The sequence below is a fragment of the Scylla paramamosain genome, chromosome 19, assembly GCF_035594125.1.
Source record: "Scylla paramamosain isolate STU-SP2022 chromosome 19, ASM3559412v1, whole genome shotgun sequence".
NCBI classification, from domain to species: domain Eukaryota; kingdom Metazoa; phylum Arthropoda; class Malacostraca; order Decapoda; family Portunidae; genus Scylla; species Scylla paramamosain.
Genome location: NC_087169.1, coordinates 17521955 through 17542951, shown reverse-complemented (window position 1 = coordinate 17542951; position 20997 = coordinate 17521955). Strand labels below are relative to the sequence as shown.

Genomic DNA, 20997 nt, shown 5'->3' with positions numbered 1-20997 from the left:
TATATATATATATATATATATATATATATATATATTCCTTCAAAACACCCAAGAGTGAAATCTTTTCACACTACTGTACTTCTTTCCTCCACAGTATCCCAGACTGAAATCATCTCTCTTTTCCTTGCATTTCTTTCCCTGCAGCATCCAAGAGTTAAATCATCTCCTTTCTCACTGTAGTCCTTCCTCTGCAGAAGCCAAGAGTGAAATTGTCTCCTTTTTCACGTCACCAATATTCCTCCTCTCCTCTCGGTGTGTTTAAAGGCAGGATTATAAATGATGAGATGATTCTGTGTTGGCAAATGTTTTGACAAAGAAAAAAGAAAGATGTGTGCAAAATAACACCACAAGAATATTAAAACAGTAAAATTCATGAAACATATCTTTATCATTTCTTAAGTTATAAATTCTGGTTCATTATAAAAATCACATCACTGAGCTACTCTATGAAGTCTAACCACTACTCTACTATACATGATTTTTTTTACTACATATCAATACTATATACATGGGATTTTTTTGGTTTAATATAACAAGTTTCTCTATCCAGACATCTTGCCTGTGTGGCAATTAGTGTAGAAAATTTGACACAAGTAATTCCAGAAATATAAAAGTCATTCAGGCTTCTTTTAGTAAAGCAAGAAATTCAATAAGAACAATGACATCTGTCAACAACCTTGATCTAATCACCTCTGTAAATTAAAATAACTTTGTAACAAAATGGCAAATAAAAATATATAGGTTCTTCACATACATTACATTTATTGCATATGTATATAATCTCACTCAGTAATTCTCAAAAAATTTCATAATAAATATGATGTCTATTTCATCTACCTCATTATTTTCATTTTGTATAGTGCCTCATTAAATATTAGCTTTGTCATACATCTTTTAACTAGGCAGATTGATATTAGAGAAAATAATCTGTAATTTCTCTCTTCATCAATATACTTCCAGTTTCTACCACACAAAGTACCACAGGGGCAGCACATCACAGCTCCACAAAGCAGGTGGCAGGTTGTGTGTGTGATCCTGGCCTGGGTCTGAGAAACATGGAGTGCATTCAACAGGGAAAATCAGGGAACATTGCATATGTCTAATGTTATCATCTCACTCAGCATAGCACACCCATGGTAGCCTTCACAAGTCACTTTGAATCAATCTTTTCTCCATTCTGTGCCTTACAGTCTTCACTAAAAGGGACATCAAAAAGCAGTTACCAGAATGTGTATTTTAATTCTTCCTTATCCTTGAACTGTACTGCATAAACATTAGATTTCTGATACTTCCTTTACCTAACCTACCTTGTTTGTATATAAATAAATAAATGCCATTGATTTCAATGGTCTGGTCAGTGAGAAGGGTCCACACTAAGCTACTGTGATGTAGCCCACATCCTCAAGGTCTGGTGCTTCCAAGATGGTGCTATCCTGATCATAGTCTCCATAATAGCTGTAGTCATACTCATAGTCACTGTCAATAAAAAGCATGCATGAATTTACCAAATATATGAATCAGTGTACAGACATTATGAAAGTTTATGATTTTACATAGTTTCTTTCATTTACAAGCTTATTCACCATAGTAACTGGAACAAAAACAAAAAAACAGAGAACTTACTCATGGCAGGATGGTGCAACACTTCCATCACCGCAGTGACATACATTGGGGCCGATACACTTGCCACCATAACCGCATCCACCCTCACACACAGCTGAAATGAAAGCCAGTGCAGAATATCTGGTGAAGCTGTGAATGGCAAACCATACTTATCAATTTTAAAGCAAATTCTCAAGTCTGAAGATAATTTTGCAACTCAGACAAAATACACCCTTGAAATGGAGAATCTCTGTACATTTTCTTTATCAGAAGAACATGGAAGTTTCTGAGAATCAAGCTTTGAAATATTTTTTAGATGCTATACTCTTTAACATGGCAAGAATCAACATTACCATTATAATAATATGTTCACTTACATAACACTCAAGTACAATAGGATACATACTGCTAAGCAGTGACTTAATATGAATGAAAAGCTTGAGACAACAAATAAAGTGAAGCTTACAGAAGATAAGCATCAATAATATGACATACAATAAGCCATTCTGGCAATTGTGAACAGCTGCTGAATTAAGTACTTTAGAGACTAAGATACCCGGGGCTGGATGCACAAAACACTTACTACATAAGAAATGTACATGGTGGTACCATTAACAAACCAGGCAGGTAGTGAGAGGATGTGTAAATGTGCATGTTTATAGGCAGTAACTTAAGACTGCCTGGGACTCATAGGGAAGTGAAGAGCGAAACATGCTGACAGGAAACAAATGGCAAAGTAGAGACAGGAAAAAAAATGTAGGTAATAAGAGAACAGACAACCAAGTAAAGACAGAAAGCAAAAAAAATAGTAAAGGAACAGACAAAAAAGCTACTCTGTGTTTGTGCATCCTGGCCCAGATACGAGACCAGATCAGGGGCACAGAAAAGCCCATCCAGACTCACTCTTCTCACAACGGTACCCAGAATATCCAGGAAGGCAGGTGCAGCGGTGGGGACTGGTGCAGACGCCACCATGCAGGCACGGCAGCGGACAAAGAGCTGTCAGGGAGCATTAGTGGTGGTTAGTGCGGGCAATGATGAAGCACCTGAGTGAGAGCCACTACAGATGGTACCAGGGACAGCAGGGAACACAACTGGGGCAGCCAGGCTTGGTAGGCAGCTAGGGAGGGAGGGTGGAGTGGTAAGACTAATAATAGAACACTTGCATGTCAATTATTTGGGTTAGAAACTTCTGTTAGATGAATAAGGTAAGATGCACTTCTTATATCTAGATCAAGAAATATTTCTTTGTGACCTATTAGTGAAGACTGATTATATATATGGGTATATGTAATCAATAAGAAATCTTTTTCTTAGTCATTGAAAGAAAACTTAAGATAATTTTTTTGCATGAGTCAACATTATGAGTTAAAACACATCAAAGTATTTTGAGTAATACCACAGAATGCACCAACATTCTCTTACTTATAAGTATTGTTTTCAAAGTGTGCACACTCTAATTGATTCACTTGTCTTGTGAAGTGAGTCAAGGCAGGTGATGGTAAGCTATGGGACATGCACCTTTGTGGCTGCTAGGGTGACTTCAGCTCAACAAGATATCAGCAGTTCTTTATGATATTAAAATAATATAAATATACCATAGTCTCTTGGATAAATCTAAATATTAAGCCTGTATGTTGCAATCTGATTCACAAAAATAAGGTTTTCATGTGTAAATTTCTAAATGAAAATTTTAAAAAGTATCATAATAGATTAAAGAGTAAAAAAATTCTGTATTAATATAGTGTGCATGATGGTAAGCTAGTAAAAATGCCATATATGTACACAAACACATTTTTAAAGGTTAATCACAGGATTTTTACTTTTCTCAGGCTTTGGATATAACAATACACAAATAAGTAACCAATTAAACACTGACTTATACCCTCTTTCCACCTGCAATTAACCTTTAGATGTGTGTGAGAGTAATTAATAAAGAGCATCACCAGCAGCATCTACAGTAACAACAATGACACGGTTATTTGTGACGCAGAGGGGAATGTGGGAACACAGCATGATCAGCACACGGCTGCTTCCCAGCAAAGAATTAATGAACACACGAGCATTCTCCACCAAACTGTGACTCACGCGTCTGGCAACGGTTGCCAGTGTAGCCATCTTGGCAGCTGCACTTGTATGGGGCAATGCAGGTACCTCCATTCAGACACGGAGCGATACACTGAGCTGTTTGATAGGAGAGCGAGTCACTTACCTTGTACTATATAATGGGTGTATTGTGTTACTGTGAAGTGTGGATCAAGTGGAAATTAAGCCAAAATTCATCCAAAATTAAAGACACTTCTCCAATTTTAGATAATCCTCTTGGCTCTTTTTTTTTATTTTAGTGGTTGGCACCTCAGTGAGCCCATTTCTTTATTTTTTGTTGGCCAGTATCTCTCTTACATGAAAAAAAGCACTTATGTGATTAGTCCCTTAAAGTTCCATGAGATAACCATGAGATGACAGACTTTACATACATGAATTATACACACACTATTTTAAACTTGAGTTTGGTTAATAATGTTAGAGAAAGAATGAATCAAGAGAATGCTGCCAAGGGTTCATAAGATGTGTGTGATGGCCTGTCTTGGAGCATCATGGAAACACTGAGAAATTGATCTAAAGATGGGGGAAACTGGCCATATGAGGCTTTCACTGGGGATCCAACCTCTGTCAGGATACTTACAGAACCAATTCAACACCTTATCAATCAAATCAAGATGATCACCAAGGCCCTAATGGATTTCAGTCACCCATGAGTGTTTTGCTATTAAATGTAAAATTATATACTTTGAAATTCTAGGTATGACACTCAAATAATGGAGAAAACGGGTCTATTTTTGGTCAGCAGTAATAATGACGGTCCATACAGTGGAAAGGCAAAAGGATAATAAAGTAGATGAAGTGACAGAGTGAAACACAACAGAAAAAGAAGAAACTTCACAAAGAACTATGAAGTACCTGGGCTTACATATATACATGAGGGTATATTCATAAAACTGATGAAGACAGACTATTTAAGAGAGTAAAGTTAATTAAGGTATATGAGAGAGAGAGAGAGAGAGAGAGAGAGAGAGAGAGAGAGAGAGAGAGAGAGAGAGAGAGAGAGAGAGAGAGAGAGAGAGAGAGAGAGAGAGAGAGAGAGAGAGAGAGAGAGAGAGAGAGAGAGAGAGAGAGAGAGAGAGAGAGAGAGAGAGAGAGAGAGAGAGAGAGAGAGAGAGAGACTTGTTTGTGAGGAAAAAGAGCAGATGACAAAATATGATGTGGTTTGCAGTGAGGTTATTAATGGGCAGCATCTAAGGGCAATTTTGTCACTCTTTGGATGTTCTTGGGAGAGTTAAGCACCGGCATTATGATAATGATGGGGGTGATAATGATATTCCTCTTCCTCATTATCATCCTCTTAGGAAAAAGAATAAAAGGAGACAATAGAGTAATGGTAGTACAAAGGATAAATACATATTTGTAATCAAGGAAGATGAAAGGGCAAAGAGTATTTGACTCTGTAAAAGAAGTAACGAGGTAGACAATAAGGGAGTCAGGAAATGAACGTACCATACTGGCAGTGGTCCCCAACATAACCCGGGCGACAGGAACACACGTGGTTGGTAAGACACACACCCCCATTGAGGCAGCGACGCCCACAGTTGGAAACACAGGATGGATCCTCTGACCATGACCCATCATCCAGGCAGGTCAGTACTGATGATCCGTTATTGACCTTGCCTAACCCGAGAGGAAGAAACATTAATCATTACAATGCATTATGAAACAAAGTAAAAAGTTGTCATCTAATGCAGTTAATTAATTCAAATTTTGTCATTTCATAGAAAACTGCAATATATGGTGTCTTGTTTAAGCTTTCTTTCTTTAAGGGGGACCCCAACCTGGTATACATTAAAATATAAGAAAAATAAGGAGATTGCAAAGACCAGGTGACCTACATGAGACGGCTCTGGCATTTATACCATAAAGTGAAAGTGCTGTTCAATGGAGATCACTACTTCACAACTCCTCAAGTAGGACAATTTACCAGGGCAAAAACACCAAGAAGAGATGAAATAGGAAAGAAGGAAGAATATGAGACAACAAGAATAGAAGAAAGAATATGTAAGGTTAATAAAGTTCATCATATTCTCTTGAACCTACAAGTGCCTTTTGGAAATCTAGGAAAGCAAAAAAAAGATCATGCAACATAGAAGCATGACAATATGATGTGGTGCTTGCACCTACAACCTGATATTGACAAAAATTATAATCCAAACAACAGAAATATGGGGTTATTATGTAAATTCTCACATCCCAGCCTCACCTGGAGGACAGCGATATCTCACTCTATCCTTGTAGTAGAATGACCTCCCAATGATCACAATGCCTTCAGTGTTCACTCTTGGTCTTCCACATGACACTCCTGCCAAAATCAAACAAGCTAGCTAAGTAAACACAGGCATGACTAAATGTAGTTGCAAAAGATCAATGTTTATTAATATTCTTACATGATTACAAAAAATTCTATGCACACTTTTCTTCTCATTGGCTACAATTTCTTCAGTCCTTGTTGCTACTGAAAAGCCTGATCAGACACATACATGCACTTGTTTTTTCATAGACAACAATTTTTTTTATCTATGCAGCTACTGGAAAGCCTCCCAAGATATATAAACAGCAGACAGACAACCAGACATAGAATACCATGAAATTAAGAGTAAGACCACAAAATTAATAATACTTACTGGAACATTTCCCTCTAACACGGGACCACTGGCCATTCTCCTGGCAGGTGGAGCTTAGGTCACCACGCATGATAAATCCATCCAGACAGGAGTAGAAAATTCGGTCCTCATACACTTTGGGGGAGGTGAGGGAGTAAGACAGGCTGGCCATGTTGGGTGGTGCAGGAGGGTGTCCGCAATTCACAGCTGTACAGCATCAAGTCATGAGATATATTAGAGGTGTATGTGTTTATAAAAATTTGGCTGATGTTGTGCATAGATTAAATGCAGTAGTCCTTAATGTCTGGCCTGTTGGTATTATAATAATATGTGTGAAGTGAAATCAATAAATGCTCAGATTAAACATGAGTTTATGGTACTGCATTACTAAAAGGTCTTTAACATCTACTTACATGATGGAGACTAATAAAAGCTAGCACTCCATGCATTCAATAAAGCCAACATTTATATCACATTGCCTGAAAGATTTACAAATTCATGTAAGACATCATATGTTCTAAAAATTATTTCTCTCACTCACATTCAATCCTAAATGAAAAAAAATAATGCCATTAAATGAAATGGTGATGATGACAGCTAGCACACTCACGCTGGCAGGTTGGCGTGAGTGCTGACCATTCTCCTGAGGCCTGGCAAGTAACCAAAGCTTCTCCCTGCAGCAAGTAACCTTCCTCACACATGAACCTGACCTCCTCCCCGTACTGAGTCCCAATACCCATTGCATACCCATTCTTGGGAGCCTTCATCTCTCCACAATCCTTTCCTGCAAACACACAATAATATTAACTTGCAATACATTCTTGTCCTGTTCTACATATATATTAATAACAATGTATTAAGATGTAACAGGTAATTTCTCTTTATTACTGCTGTGACCACCTCTTCCTTTAAGAACACAACAGCTACAGACAAGGGGGAAGGAGCACTCACGGAAACACTGGGGATCATTTCCACTCCAGGTAGCGTTAGCAGTGCAGGTCCTGACTGCTTCCCCAAAGATTTGATATCCTGCATTGCAGTAATACCATGCCTTGGAGTGCAGCACGGTGGAAAAGTAGTCCAGCCTTCCATTGCTAGGAATCTACAGAAACATTTCTTGATTACTGACTTATACAATATTTCAGGAGTTGCTTTGTGTAGAACAATTGGCCTCTTGTTATATTCTTGATACAAGTTAAAGAAAATAGATGGTACATGTAACTTATTATCAATGTCAAAAGAAACACCTAAAATAGCTAAGTGTTTCTAAGAATTTTCTGGTCCAAACAAAACACACACTACACTGAAAGGCATGAAGAGACTTGTAATATTAAATTATCTGAATCTAATAAAAAAAAGATCAATGAAATCCATTCCAACAAATAATCTAGTACTGTATTCTCTATCAGTTTCCATTGTTTAAACTTCAACAGAAATGTTCAAAAGTAATTCACTATCAGTATATTTCATCCAAAACTAGTAAGGTGCTTCCAGTTACCTCTAAGGCACCACAGTCAACTGGCAGACACACTGGGATCTCGCCCTTCCAGGTACTATCTGAATCACACTCCACAGATGGGTTGCCCACCAACATGTAGCCATGCATACAGGAGTAATTGGCAATGCTTCCAAAACTGAAGTGCTTGGCAGTGATCTTCCCGTAAGGTGGCACTTCAGGCTCAAAGCAGTTCACGGGCTCACACGTGGTGCTGAGTGCAACGTAATACAATAACTAGATATTACCTTACACTTCACATACAGTATAGTATTCATAATTTTAAGCACATCATATTTCCGCAGTAATCATGAACATTGTCCAGAATCATGAAAACAAAACTGAAAGACAATGGATAATTTAAATGAACCATCTATTGATATAACTTTCATGTGAATAATATTATATACATATTGTTAATCATATGCTTCAGTTTACATCAACTTCACTAAATACAAAGAACATTGTCCTTGAACTCTTACTTTCTTTTAATTCCAATTTTGCTATACTGAAAGCTAACTTGCAGAAATACACCATGGCACACACCTAAACTTGAAGTATTCCACATTAGAACAAATGCTCAGGGCAAGTCACCAAAAGGCAAGAACTGACTAATTTTGGTTTGACTTCACCTTCAAACACAAGGCACTTCACTTATTACAATTACAGTGACAGTAATGGCATTACATTCCACTGCTGAGACACTCACTTGAAGTCCATCCAATGACCCTGACGGCAGAAGACCTTGGTATCTCCAGTCAGGTTGTAGCCATAGTTGCAGGTAAGACTGGCAACTTGGGGCCATGTTCCCTCATTCAGGAGCCCCTTACCATGTGGCAGGATGGGAGGAGCATCACAGATCATTTCCACACAGGTTGGGACAGCACCATGCCATGTCCCATCTGCCTCACACACCTGATACTCTCCTCCTGCAGGTGTGGGGAAGGATTAGTTTAGGTATTCTTCATTGTCATTAGTAATACTTGTTATTCTCATCCTGATCTCTGTCTCTCTTTATTTTGTATTATGGTTTCGGGGTGTAGGGGACAATTTGTATTAGTTTCCTGAAAATCTTCCCACTCCACACCACTCTTTTCATTTAAACCAAGTGTGCTTTACATTTCTGTTTTGTGACCAAGTGGAATTTCACTCATGGAAGGATTATCTGTGATATTGTTCACAAAACCAGGTCAACGAGGATGTAAGATAGGTTATATAAACTAGTGCAAGCTTGCAGCAGAGGAAAACACTGATGCTGGACCTTATGTGGGCATCCAACATCCTTTCTAGCTTCAGCTTTCCCACCAAGCAGATCTCCATTCTCCTATCTCCTGCACAGTCCATGTGGTCACCCCAGTGTCCCCAAATCTTCCAGCAGACACAGCTCGTTTGGTGGCATATGGTGCCATATTGTGGACAACTCAGGACAGAGTAGCTGCAGCTCCACCATGGCCAGCTTCCACCCTCACCCACTGCCCAATGCTGTGCTAGGGACACCAAGCCACTGCCACCTGACCTCTTTCTGTTGCAGGGGCATTCTGGCCACTGTCTTGAGGACCAGCAGAACCAGCACTACTAGGTTCCACCCACCACACTTTGCCACCTCACAGATGAACCACTGAGGTTCTCACATCAACAGGTTTAGCTACAGGTAGCCGTCGTCTCTTTGTCACTAGCTACAGTGGGAGTTGGTAGGGGCATCCTTAATAGGCCTGGTATAACTTTAGGGTTTTCCTGTTTGAGGTAAGTTATTTCTTTATGTTTTTTATATTCTTTTGTGCATTTTTTCCAAAGTAAACTAAATAAATCATTAACCATTATCTTTTCCATTAGTAGAACCCAGCTGGATTGTTTGGATTTGTTTGCAGATATTTCTAGTTTTCATTTTTACGAGTTGAGTTCACCTGATAGGTGAGCTGAGTTTTTCTGACGGGATTTTCTAATATAACTGGGTAAGCCAGCACAATATCTTCTAAACAACTTCATCTAACAAAATCCATCAACAAATAAATAAAAAGTAAGGCAATATATGTACTTACCTTCACACCATTTACAGAAAATACAATGAAAAGTTAGTACCAGTTCCCCTACAACTATAAAGCATATTCAGAGAAGATAATATAATAGGAAAAGTAAGTAATTCATGAAATGCACCACCACTGTTTCAGCACCTTGAAGCTCATAGCCAGCAGCACAGGAATAAGTCACGGTGGAGCTGTAGCCATACTTCAGGCCATGCTCTGCCACGGTGAAGTGTGTGCTGATATTGAGAGGAATGGAGGGATGTCCACACAACACTGGGGTGCAGGTGGGTGCCTCAGAGCTCCAGGTGCCATCAGCTTCACAATGAAGCACTCCTTCTCCCTGACAAATACAGTATGATATAAAAAATGCTTTCACAAATTTTCCACTAAACACAACAGACGTTAAAACAGCTGATGTCACTGCACGCATTGCTCAAATTTGTCAAGTGAAGTCATAAAAATTGATATAAAATCATATTAACTTCAGGAATACTAAAATTCCTTTAATATTCATAAAAGTGTGATGTTGCAGTGCATGAACAAGAGTCTTAATCACAGTAATAGCTGAAATATCCTCCCAGCCTCATTTTCAAAAGTATTCATTAAAATAAATTGGAAAATAAGATGAAACAAATCCTTCAAACCAAACTATCTAGTGTGCTAGTTAGCCACAGAGAGAGAGAGAGAGAGAGAGAGAGAGAGAGAGAGAGAGAGAGAGAGAGAGAGAGAGAGAGAGAGAGAGAGAGAGAGAGAGAGAGAGAGAGAGAGAGAGAAAGCATGAAAGCAACAATAAGAGCTAGCATTAACCTTACCTGCATGACATATCCAACACGACAGGTATAGTTAGCAGTGCTTCCATAGACAAAGGTCACTGCATCAACAAAAGCATTATCAGGTAGACTTGGAGGCCCACATGACACACGCCGGCAACGAGGAGGCTCAGTTGACCATCTTCCAGACTCAAGACACACAGCCTTTGTCAATCCCTTGGCTTCAAAACCTTCATCACAGGCCCAGTTGACTTCAGCATCTACTCTGTATTCTGACAGAAGAAACATACCTGCTATATCTAGACCTTAATCATTCTTAAATTCCAATATATGTAAAGTGCAGGTGACAGGAGGAAGTACTGAGTAGTATAAACTGCTAATTGTAACACTAAGACTAAAATATCATTTAATAACAGTAAAAAATCAACCATATCAAGACTGATACTTAAAAAACCACATCCAGGTCCTTGATGGGTATTGGTTATTCTTACCTTTTTTCACCATCCTACTTAGCTTTTTCCTGTTCTTCTTTTTTTTACCCTTTTTGCCTTTTTTCTTGTTCTTTGGTTCATATTGTCGTGGGAACAAACTAAAGGTTTCTACTTCATTATCCACGTCTTCCTTGACTTCCTCTTCTACAGCAGTCTCTTCTGAATAAAGAGAATCACTTAAAACACACTGGTAATTATTAAGATGTGTAACTTTTTGGCTTTATAATAGAATTCTACAGGTGATACAATTTTACTGATACGCTAGAGTTACAGCAGTCTCACCTTCCTCCACAAGGTATCCATTTGGACTAGAGGCAGGATCGGGGCACAAGACAGGCTCACACAAAGGTGCATCAGCTGTCCATCTTCCAGACTGCACACATGTACTCCATTCTGGCCCTTCCAGACGATAACCTCGCTCACACTGGAATGTTACCTAAGGACGGGGAAGGTATAGATATGGTCAGTAGTCAAATAATTACTCCCACTGTGTTAAGCTTCTTTCCCTGATCTTTAATCTTTGTCATATACGCAGATTATTAACAACTGAAAGCACAGTGAAAGTGAGTGTTACTCAACTTATGACCACCACAATATTCAAAGCAGATGACCCACTGCATGGTCATGCTCCCTATAGCACTTTAGAAGTGCTATAGGGATGCCTGGTATAAGAAATGATAAAATCTGATGCAGGTCCCCTCTTTTGGATTAACAGCTTTGTATTTCCCTGCATATTTTGAAATGCTTTATGCTCTGATAAGGATTATTTTCAAAGACCACACAGATGATTTGTTGGGTTTTCATGAGTATTTTTCTCATTGATGATGCAAAATCCTTGTTAAACATTCACTAAAATTATAAAAAGCAACCTTGAAGACAGCCATAACTTCCACTAATGTTTGTATAAAGTAAAGATAAAAAAATCAAAAGCATTTCAAAACACAATCATTAATGAGAACTTATCCTACAAGAGCAGAAGCACAACCTGGGAGCCATAGGTGGTGCTGTTGCCCTCCACCAACACACTGTCTCCCAAGGGTGGTGGGCCACAGTCAACTTGGATGCAGCGAGGCTGTATGGCATCCCAGCGTCCTTCCTGTACACAGTTGAGGACAGCCTGCCCCTGCATGTGGTATCCCTCAACACAGGTGTAGCGCACTGTGCCTCCAACCTGCAGTGAGAGATTGCATTAGTGCACCAGATACATACAAGGAACTTGCATTTAGAAAGACCCAGAGAAACCACCAGAATCAACATAATTTTCTTTGATGTCCTTATTTTCCCTTATGGGCTCGGACAACTTGTGAATTTCTCCCATTTTTGCAGTGATAGACAAAAAATAAATTGGGAGATACAAAACACATTCATCAAAATGTGGGAACTGAGCAAAAAGATCTATCAAGATATGACCTAAAGCTAATGAGTACATCTGACTACACACAATCACTATAATGGCAAAATTTAATCTATTCACAAGTATCAAAACTACATCATACCTTTAAGTCCACAATATCCCTAATAGCATGAGGAACCTCAGCTGGTATGTCACAGAACAGCTCCATACACACTGGCTGCTCCCCAGTCCAGTACCCATTACTCTGACAGGTCCTGTAGGAGATACATTCACCTGAGGAACAGTAATACCGTACACACATGAATAGCAGAACTTAACTGAGACGCAACCCTTTCACTGGAATGGTTGTCTTTTGTTAACATTCAGAGCACTGTAAAAAAAATGTTTGCATGAACACACACAAAAAATAAATAGCAGGTTAATTTTCACTTTCTTAGACCAAATAACTGTTTAAGAGACTTTAGTTCAAAATAAGTGTCTAAAAAGTTGTCAAATGTGTTTACATGACGAGATGCTACCCAGAATATATGAAATTACAAACATGCAAACATTTAATCCACACATGCAAGGAGTGTCTCACCTGGTGTCCACTCCCTCCAGCCTGAAGCCTGAGTCACACATGTAGCGCAGCACTGACTGGTACGTGATGTTCTCCCCAAGCATCTGCCCATTCTCTAGGTGAGCTGGTATTGGGCACTCTACGATTCTGCAATATGGCTCAATATCTGTCCACTCTTTATTTTCCTGACAAGTCCGAGAGGCCACCCCAAAGAGCTCATAGCCTTCATCACACTCATAGAGAATGGTGGCCCCCAAGGAATAGTCATTACCAGTCACAGTACCCTGCCGAATCTTAATGGGGATTGGACATGATATTGGATGACACTGGGGGATCTCAGCACTCCATCCGTTCTCTGTGCATGACAGTAAGCCACTGGAGGACATAGAGTAGCCACTGTTGCATGTAAACTCCACCTCTTCACCATACTCAAATATCAAAGCTTCTTGTCCCTGAGTTACCAGGAGGTCTTGAATGCGGGAAAGTTCTTTGCTCTTTCTGCGTCCTTTCTTACCCCTCTTGTTTGCTGGCAATACCTCCCTCACCACTGCCTCTGCCTGTGGCTCAGTCTTGATTGGGAATTCACTGAATTTCCTCCTAGTCCAGTTTCCATGTGGAATATCAGGTAATGCTGGGCAGGTGATCATTTCACAGACAGGAGCTCTGCGAGACCAAGTACCATCAGCTTGACACTTCAACACACCTTCCCCAACCATGTAGTAACCCTCATAGCAGGTGTATGTAATGTTGTGGCTGTACTCATAAACATCCCCTGTCATTATTGCATGCAGGGCCTCTACAGGTTCAGGACAAGTAACTGGTTGGCAAGTGGGGCTACCTCCCATCCATACACCATCAGCCCCACAAACCCTGTTGGATTGACCCTTTAATATGTAGCCAGCATTGCACTGGTAAGTCACTGAGGTGCCATATGAACTATCAACATTATCTGCCACCAGGTTGCCAAACTGAATCTGCTCTGGCTCAGGACATGTAACTTTTAGGCAGGATGTGGCATAGTTGCTCCATGTGCCATCAGCCTGGCATTCAGCTGAAGGTGCCCCTAGGAGCCTGTAACCTTCCATGCACGAGAATTGAACCTCCTTGCCAAATGTATAGTCAGTGCCAGAGATGTATCCATGAGGCAGTGTTCCAGGGTTCCCACATACAACTGGATTGCACTGTATTACTTCTCCAGTCCACTCACCATCAGAGCTACAGGTCAGCACTGTGCTCCAGGAGGATGTGGTGTAGCCTTCCTCACACTCATAGCTCAATGTAGTGAAGGCAGTAAACTCTGATTCACTTGACTTGTATGTAGCATGCAATGGCTTGGGTGCAGGAGGGCATTTGACTGGGTCACAGTAAGGCAATTCTTTGTTCCAGTGTCCTGTTGCATCACATAGAAGCGTAGTCTCCCCTACAGCACGAAAACCAGGGATACAGCGTACATTAGCATAAGAACCAAAAGACACTCCAGTCACATCAATTACTGCATTAGTTGGTGCTTCCAGAACTGTGCAGTTCAAAATGTCACAACGTGTGAATGAATGTGACCATGTGGCATTAGCCTGGCAAACTCGAACACTATTTCCCCTGAGCACATGTCCTTCATCACACTCATATGTGATCTTGTCAGTGAAGAGGAATGACTCCCCAACAAGTCTACCATTACCCAGGAGTGGTGGAACACCACAGCTCACCCTCTCACAAGATGGGGTAGGAGAACTCCACATTTCATTTTCCAAACAGGTTGCTTTCTGTCGGCCTTTCAGTTCATATCCTGCTGAACACTCATACTCCACCAGCGATCCACAGGCATTATCACTGCCAATCACTCGGCCATTGGGTATGCTACTTGGCAAGGGTTCACAGTAGATAAGGTTACAAGCAGGTTCTTCCAGGGTCCAGAGACCCTCCACTGTGCAGGTTCTAAATCGAGTGCCATTTAATTTAAAGCATTCTTGACACTCATACTCAATCTGAGAGTCAACATACATATTACCCTCATATGCTATGTATCCATTGACTATAAGTGGTGGCACTATGCATGTAACTGCCACACATCGTGGCTGAGTCCCATTCCAAAATCCAAAGCCATCACAGTACCGCTCAGAGCTCCCTTCAATGACAAAGCCAAAGAAGCAGTCATATAGTGCTACAGAACCAAATGTTGTTGATGACACTTCCACAGTACCATTGGCAATTGCTGGAGGCTGGCCACAGTCCATCACCTGGCAGGATGGCAGAGCTCCTAGCCATGTTTTGTCAGGCTGGCATAAGAGTTCAAAATCACCTCCCTCTAATGTGTAGCCCTCATTACAAACATATTCTGCACGGCTATTTACTCCTGAACCAGAGTAAACAATGTGGCTGTTGGGCACTACAGGAAGTGTGGAGCAATACTCTTCATAGCAGATTGGTTCAGGGGCATCCCACTCTCCAGTCTCAGTGCAGCGGCGGCGGCGAGCACCAATGAGCTTGTAGCCAGGTTGACAGTCATACTCCACCTCAGTATCATAAAGATTATTCTCTAACATCTCAGTCACTCTCTGCTGCTGCTCCTGGCCAACTGTCAAGCCTCCATTAGTCTTACTGATGGTGAAACTGTCCTCTACCTGATTTAAGTTATATGTATAATCAGGATTAGAGCCACTAACAGTTTGCCCAAAGCCATCAAATCCATTAGAGGATTGGCCAAATTCATCAAAGGCATTAGAGGATTGCCCAAATTCATCAAAGGCATTAGAGGATTGGCCAAATTCATCAAAGCCATTAGAGGATTGGCCAAATTCATCAAAGCCATTAGAGGATTGATCAAATTCATTGAAGCCATGAGAAGACTGACCAAATTCACCGAAGCCATCAGAAGACTGACCAAATGCATCGAAGCCATCAGAAGACTGACCAAAGATACCAGTTGATTGGCTATAATAATCTGTACCATGAGTCTGGCCATAGTACACATGATCTAGATCAGCTGACTGAGATGGCTCAGGAAAGTCTGGATAGACATCCTGTACATCTGGGAACAATAAGACCTGCCTCTTGTTTCTTGGCACAAGACCTTCTGATTCAACTACAGGGAAGATGACTGGGGCAGTGCTGGGTGGTGGAGGAGGATGATATGACACATACACAACTCCATACTGGGGCTTGGCTACTGGAGGACACTTTATGACCCTACACTCTGGGACATCTCCTCCCCATCCTGCATCAGACCCATAACTGATGCAGGTACGGGAGGCAGCACCATGGAGGCTGAAGCCCTCCTGACACTTGTACTCCGCAACATCATCAACCCGCCACACATCGCGCTCTGGCAAGATGGCATGGGGTGGCACCTCTGGGGTAGGGCATGGCATAGGCAAGCAAGAGGACCATGGACCATCCCACTGCTCATCATCACCACAATTGAGTGTCTTGGCCCCCACCAACTCATAGCCACGGTTACACTTATACACAGCAGCTTGGCCAGTCGTCCCGTCTTCACTCAGTGAGGCACGGACCTGAAACACATAATATGGACTTCCATTACCAACTACGAGAACATTTTGAACACTCAGTATCATACAGGTAGGTGAGAGTTTAAAAGATATTTCATAGTTTTATATTATGTACTTCTTATTCTGCATATAATGTGGAAATGGCATTTGTATGAACCAGAATACCTATTGCTAATACACAATTTTTCCCTTAAATCCTTACTTGTATGATGTATTGTAACATCTTTCAAAAGATATCAGTGTGAACTGGCAATAATCACTAGCTCACCTTTACCGCCCCATTCTCAACAGGTGGGGGTTTGGGGCACTTAGGCTTGGTGCACTTGGGCAGCGGGAGGGACCAGGTGGAGTCTTCTTGACAAGTAATAAACGGATCACCCCTCAGCTTGTAGCCTGGCTCACACCTCACCACCACCTGCTCCCCTGGCCTTACCTGCGTCCATCCTTCCTCAATGTACCCATGGGAAATACTGTCGCATAGAGATACACTGGTTAACACTTACAAAAGGACATACAATGCAAGAAAGTGTTACTGTATCAATAAACATTTACATACAATCAAATACAATGCATTATTAATTTTTTGGGGTGAGTGACAGGGAAAACATAAGTTAAATTGTTTCTCACACATACTGAACATTGACTCATGCTATTACATGCTACTTAGGTGGAATCCAAGAGTTCCTCACCTGGGAATCTCACCACAGGTCCTGGACTGGCACTGTGGGGCCTCACCATTCCACTCACCATCCCCACCACAGACAAGGGTGCTGGGCCCATCCATCTGGTAGCCCTCCTCACACTGGAACATGATCTTATTGGTGGGCAAGTATTCGCCAATCCTAGTAGTGACCTGCCCATGAGGTCCAGCACTCAGGTCTGGACACATGACCACTGTACCACAAAAAAAAAACATAATAAAAATTAGTCGACTGCAGTCATTACATAATGGTGGGACAGTCAAGATCAATAAAACTCCATTTAGACCAAGGTTATTATTATGATATGATGGAAAAGTTGTGGTCTCAAGTGTCCCTTTATAGGTTTAGTCATCATTTAATTCACAAGTATTTTCTTGAATGAGCATACACAATAAAAAGGAATGCCTTTTAACTACAGTCTACTTCTGAGATTAATTAAATGATACATCACAGAAATATACACTTTAACATACTATATTCAATGAAATTCCATGGAAGGGTGAAGCTGCAGAATATAAGAAGTATGAGACTAGCTATAATGTGCCATTATATCTTGCATCTAACACACATCAGTAAGATAGGCAAGAGAAATCCTCACCATCACACTTTGGAAGCTCATTGCTCCATTTGCCATCTGCTTGACAAATGCTCCTGTCCTCCCCTTTGAGCATAAACCCAGGATTGCAGGTGAACACAATGGTGTCTCCATACTTGTAACTTCGGCCCTCAACATAACCATTGATGAGGTGACCTGGGAAGCCACATGACACAGCTGTGGAATGATAAGATGTGTGTTAGGTCTGATGGCCAAGACTTCAATATACTTCACTGACACATTAACTATATTTCAGCCCATATACAAATTGTTTCACAAATCTTCTCTTCCAAATTCATATATTTTCACATTCTTATCAACTTGAAATGGATGAGTGATAAGTAAACTCACCTCGGCACTCTGGCTCTTCACCTGACCAGCTGCCATACACCAGACAGGTCCGCTCCCTGTCACCTTGGTATTGCTTGAAGCCTTCATTGCAGCTGACTGTGACAATGTCCCCTGCCTGTGTCCCGTTTCTAGTTAGGGTGCCATCCTCAGGTACTCGTGGCACACCACAACCCCGGCAGAAGGTTGACACTTGAGCCTGTGAGAGTTATATCATTCAGTGACATGACTATGAGAGTAGGCATGAGAAAAGATGCAGAGATTGCCTTCACTGAAATGAGCAGACAGGACTGGAGTCTATGAGAGGAAAAAATGAGACCAGACCAAGTAATGTCTACAAGAATAAAATTAAATTCACCAGTACTAAACAAACATTAGCTTGGCACTGAACACTGAACTTTTGACTTGGGACTGAATATTTGACCTGGCACTGAATATTGACTTGGCACTAACTATTTGACCTGACACTGAATATTTAACCTGGCATTGCGTATTTTACCTGACACTGAGTCTTATACTCACCATAACCTGGCCTTTGATACCCCACTGGAAGTCTGGCCAGCCAACCACTGACCCGACGTATCGTTCACATTGGTGGAAAATGTGGCGGACCTGGTGATAGGGAAGCACCTCAGCCCACAAGTTGACTTGAGTGACCTGGCCTACAAAACTCTCCTGGGGGCTGTACCCACCACCCCGCTGGTCTTGTTCCTGTCCCAGCACCAGCACACCATGACCTGAAGGTTTGAAAGTTTGATCACTCCAAAGAAAAAGTAACTGAAGTGCAAAAGGCAGACTAGAAGCTTCTGCAATTATAATGTACACTAATATCAATTGTTTTCTTTCAATGCTTTTCTAATTATCATCTACTTTCTTACTATCAATGCTTTTCTAGTGGTTATATACATCAAAATCAACTGATTTTTAATACCTTTCTTATTACTATTTTGTATTAGTGATTTTCTAGTTACTACCTACACCAAAATCAGCAATTCTTCATTGTCTTCCTCTTTTACCTTCAACAGAAGTGCCATTTGCCAGGCCAGTGCCACTGTCATTCAGGACTCCATCAAGGTATATGACCCAGGTGCCATCAGCAGAGGTCCAGGTGACACACACATGATGCCACAAGCCATCATTGATTCGCACATCAGTAATCTGCTTGTCACCATTCACGTACAACACAAACCTGGATAGAATACAGATTTGTTGCCAGAAATGGCTAGAATATCTCTTTAATATACTGCAAGATGATAGTACCTCATCAGTTATTTTACAAAGTCATTGTTCAAAAACACTACCATTGAGCTCTGCCAGCCTCCACTCACCCACTGTAGTCTGTGAGAGTGAGTGCATTGTCATGAGAGTCTGTAGCATAGCTGAAGGGTGTGCCATAGTTGTTCAGGTCATCAGTCTTCATCCATAAACACAAAGAAAACTGCAGAGATAAAAGAAATAAGGAAATGTACATTTTTCAAGCCCATCTTAAGCACAAAAGTCAGATCCTGGCAACAACATAACAATGAAGTGGTAAATATTTCATGAAATACCCACACTGTCCAAAGAATGTGAGAAGCCCTCCAGAGACACATAATCAAGGATGCCAGATGAGGGAAACTTCAGGAAGAAATCAGCTGAGATTTCTGTAAAAAAAAATAAATAATGAATCATTACTTACCACTGTATATATCAGCAATTTATCAATGTCCTTCATTCAGTGACAAACTGAAGCCAAACTTATAATCTATATAGAATTATAGTCCTCAGCTCCCACAAAATAACACCATGAAAGTTTTCAAATCTTACCATCCTCACACAGTGTACCAGAGAACCCAGGTGGGCAGGTGCAGGAGAATGCACTGATTTCATCAAGACATGTGGCACCATTCTGGCATGGCTGAGATGCACACTCATCTATGTCCTCCTCACAAGTGGTTCCAGTGTATCCTGGTTCACACACACACCTGGGAGGGCAGAATCCTCAGCACTACTGCAATACCTTTTTTAATAACTCTACTTAACAATATCCCATTCTTTTTAAGCCCTACAGTGATATTAAGGGATGGGTACACACACACACACACACAGAGTAATGTCCTAAGCTCCTCACTCACTTGAACTCATTGACTTGGTCCAGGCACAAGCCATGGAGGCAAGGCGATGACTCACACTCATTGATGTGAGTCTCACAGAAGCGACCAGTGTCTCCAGGAGGACAGAGGCAGATGAAGTCATTAAGGAGATCCTGACAAGTGGCACCCTCAGCACAGGGATTTGCAGCACACTCATCTACGTCTATGTCACACACCTCACCTGCAAGCAAGGTTGAAGCCTCACTAAAAACTCAGGACATCTTAAGTCTTTACAATCAACCAATGCTTTCAATCTTTTGTCACCATTCTTATCTTGGCTATCTCTTAATTAACGGGTATTTCAACTTATATTTAGACAGACCTCTCACAGACCGTATGAATATTGGATGAAATTATTAAAATAAGCTATCACTCACCTGTGTATCCTGACTCACAAATACACTTGAAGGCATTTATGAGGTCAACACATGCAGCACCATTCTGGCAGGGGTCAGGGTTACATTCATCATTGTTCACCTCACACTGAGGCCCTGTGAAGCCAGGCAGGCAGCTGCAGTGGAAGCTGTTGAGTTGGTCAGTGCAGGAGCCATTGTTGAAGCAGGGTTCACTCTCACACTCATTGACCTCAGTCTGGCACTGTTCACCTGGAGGGACAGAGAGCACTACATACACCACTCACAGGAGATGTAGCTTGGAAACAATGAGCAGCAAGTTTTCATTTTGTCCACAATACTCATGCAGCCTTTC

At 41.0% G+C, this 20997-nt stretch overlaps 1 protein-coding gene across 4 annotated transcripts in view; it reads right to left on the bottom strand.

Annotated features, from left to right (window-relative positions):
- Positions 1–369: 369 nt before the first annotated feature.
- LOC135109802 (sushi, von Willebrand factor type A, EGF and pentraxin domain-containing protein 1-like) overlaps positions 370–20997 on the bottom strand; it is a 38105-nt gene continuing 17477 nt past the window's right edge. For 2 of the 4 annotated variants that reach the window (XM_064021478.1, XM_064021479.1), the window contains exons 24-52: positions 20667–20894; positions 20272–20470; positions 19964–20121; positions 19712–19800; positions 19486–19595; positions 19174–19346; positions 18680–18894; positions 18161–18356; positions 17813–17986; positions 17203–17407; positions 16782–16983; positions 13029–16516; positions 12591–12702; positions 12080–12265; positions 11377–11530; positions 11095–11253; positions 10646–10875; positions 9981–10173; positions 8519–8738; positions 7813–8023; positions 7266–7416; positions 6925–7098; positions 6336–6521; positions 5915–6013; positions 5158–5328; positions 3691–3786; positions 2506–2601; positions 1624–1717; positions 370–1476 (exon numbers count right to left, since the gene is read on the bottom strand). In XM_064021478.1, coding sequence (XP_063877548.1) covers positions 1374–1476; positions 1624–1717; positions 2506–2601; positions 3691–3786; positions 5158–5328; positions 5915–6013; positions 6336–6521; positions 6925–7098; positions 7266–7416; positions 7813–8023; positions 8519–8738; positions 9981–10173; positions 10646–10875; positions 11095–11253; positions 11377–11530; positions 12080–12265; positions 12591–12702; positions 13029–16516; positions 16782–16983; positions 17203–17407; positions 17813–17986; positions 18161–18356; positions 18680–18894; positions 19174–19346; positions 19486–19595; positions 19712–19800; positions 19964–20121; positions 20272–20470; positions 20667–20894 — 8072 coding nt within the window. In that variant the 3' untranslated portion in view covers positions 370–1373. The remainder of the gene's footprint in view (positions 1477–1623; positions 1718–2505; positions 2602–3690; positions 3787–5157; positions 5329–5914; positions 6014–6335; positions 6522–6924; positions 7099–7265; positions 7417–7812; positions 8024–8518; positions 8739–9980; positions 10174–10645; positions 10876–11094; positions 11254–11376; positions 11531–12079; positions 12266–12590; positions 12703–13028; positions 16517–16781; positions 16984–17202; positions 17408–17812; positions 17987–18160; positions 18357–18679; positions 18895–19173; positions 19347–19485; positions 19596–19711; positions 19801–19963; positions 20122–20271; positions 20471–20666; positions 20895–20997) is intronic. The other 2 variants (XM_064021480.1, XM_064021481.1) reach the window with 2 other exon arrangements.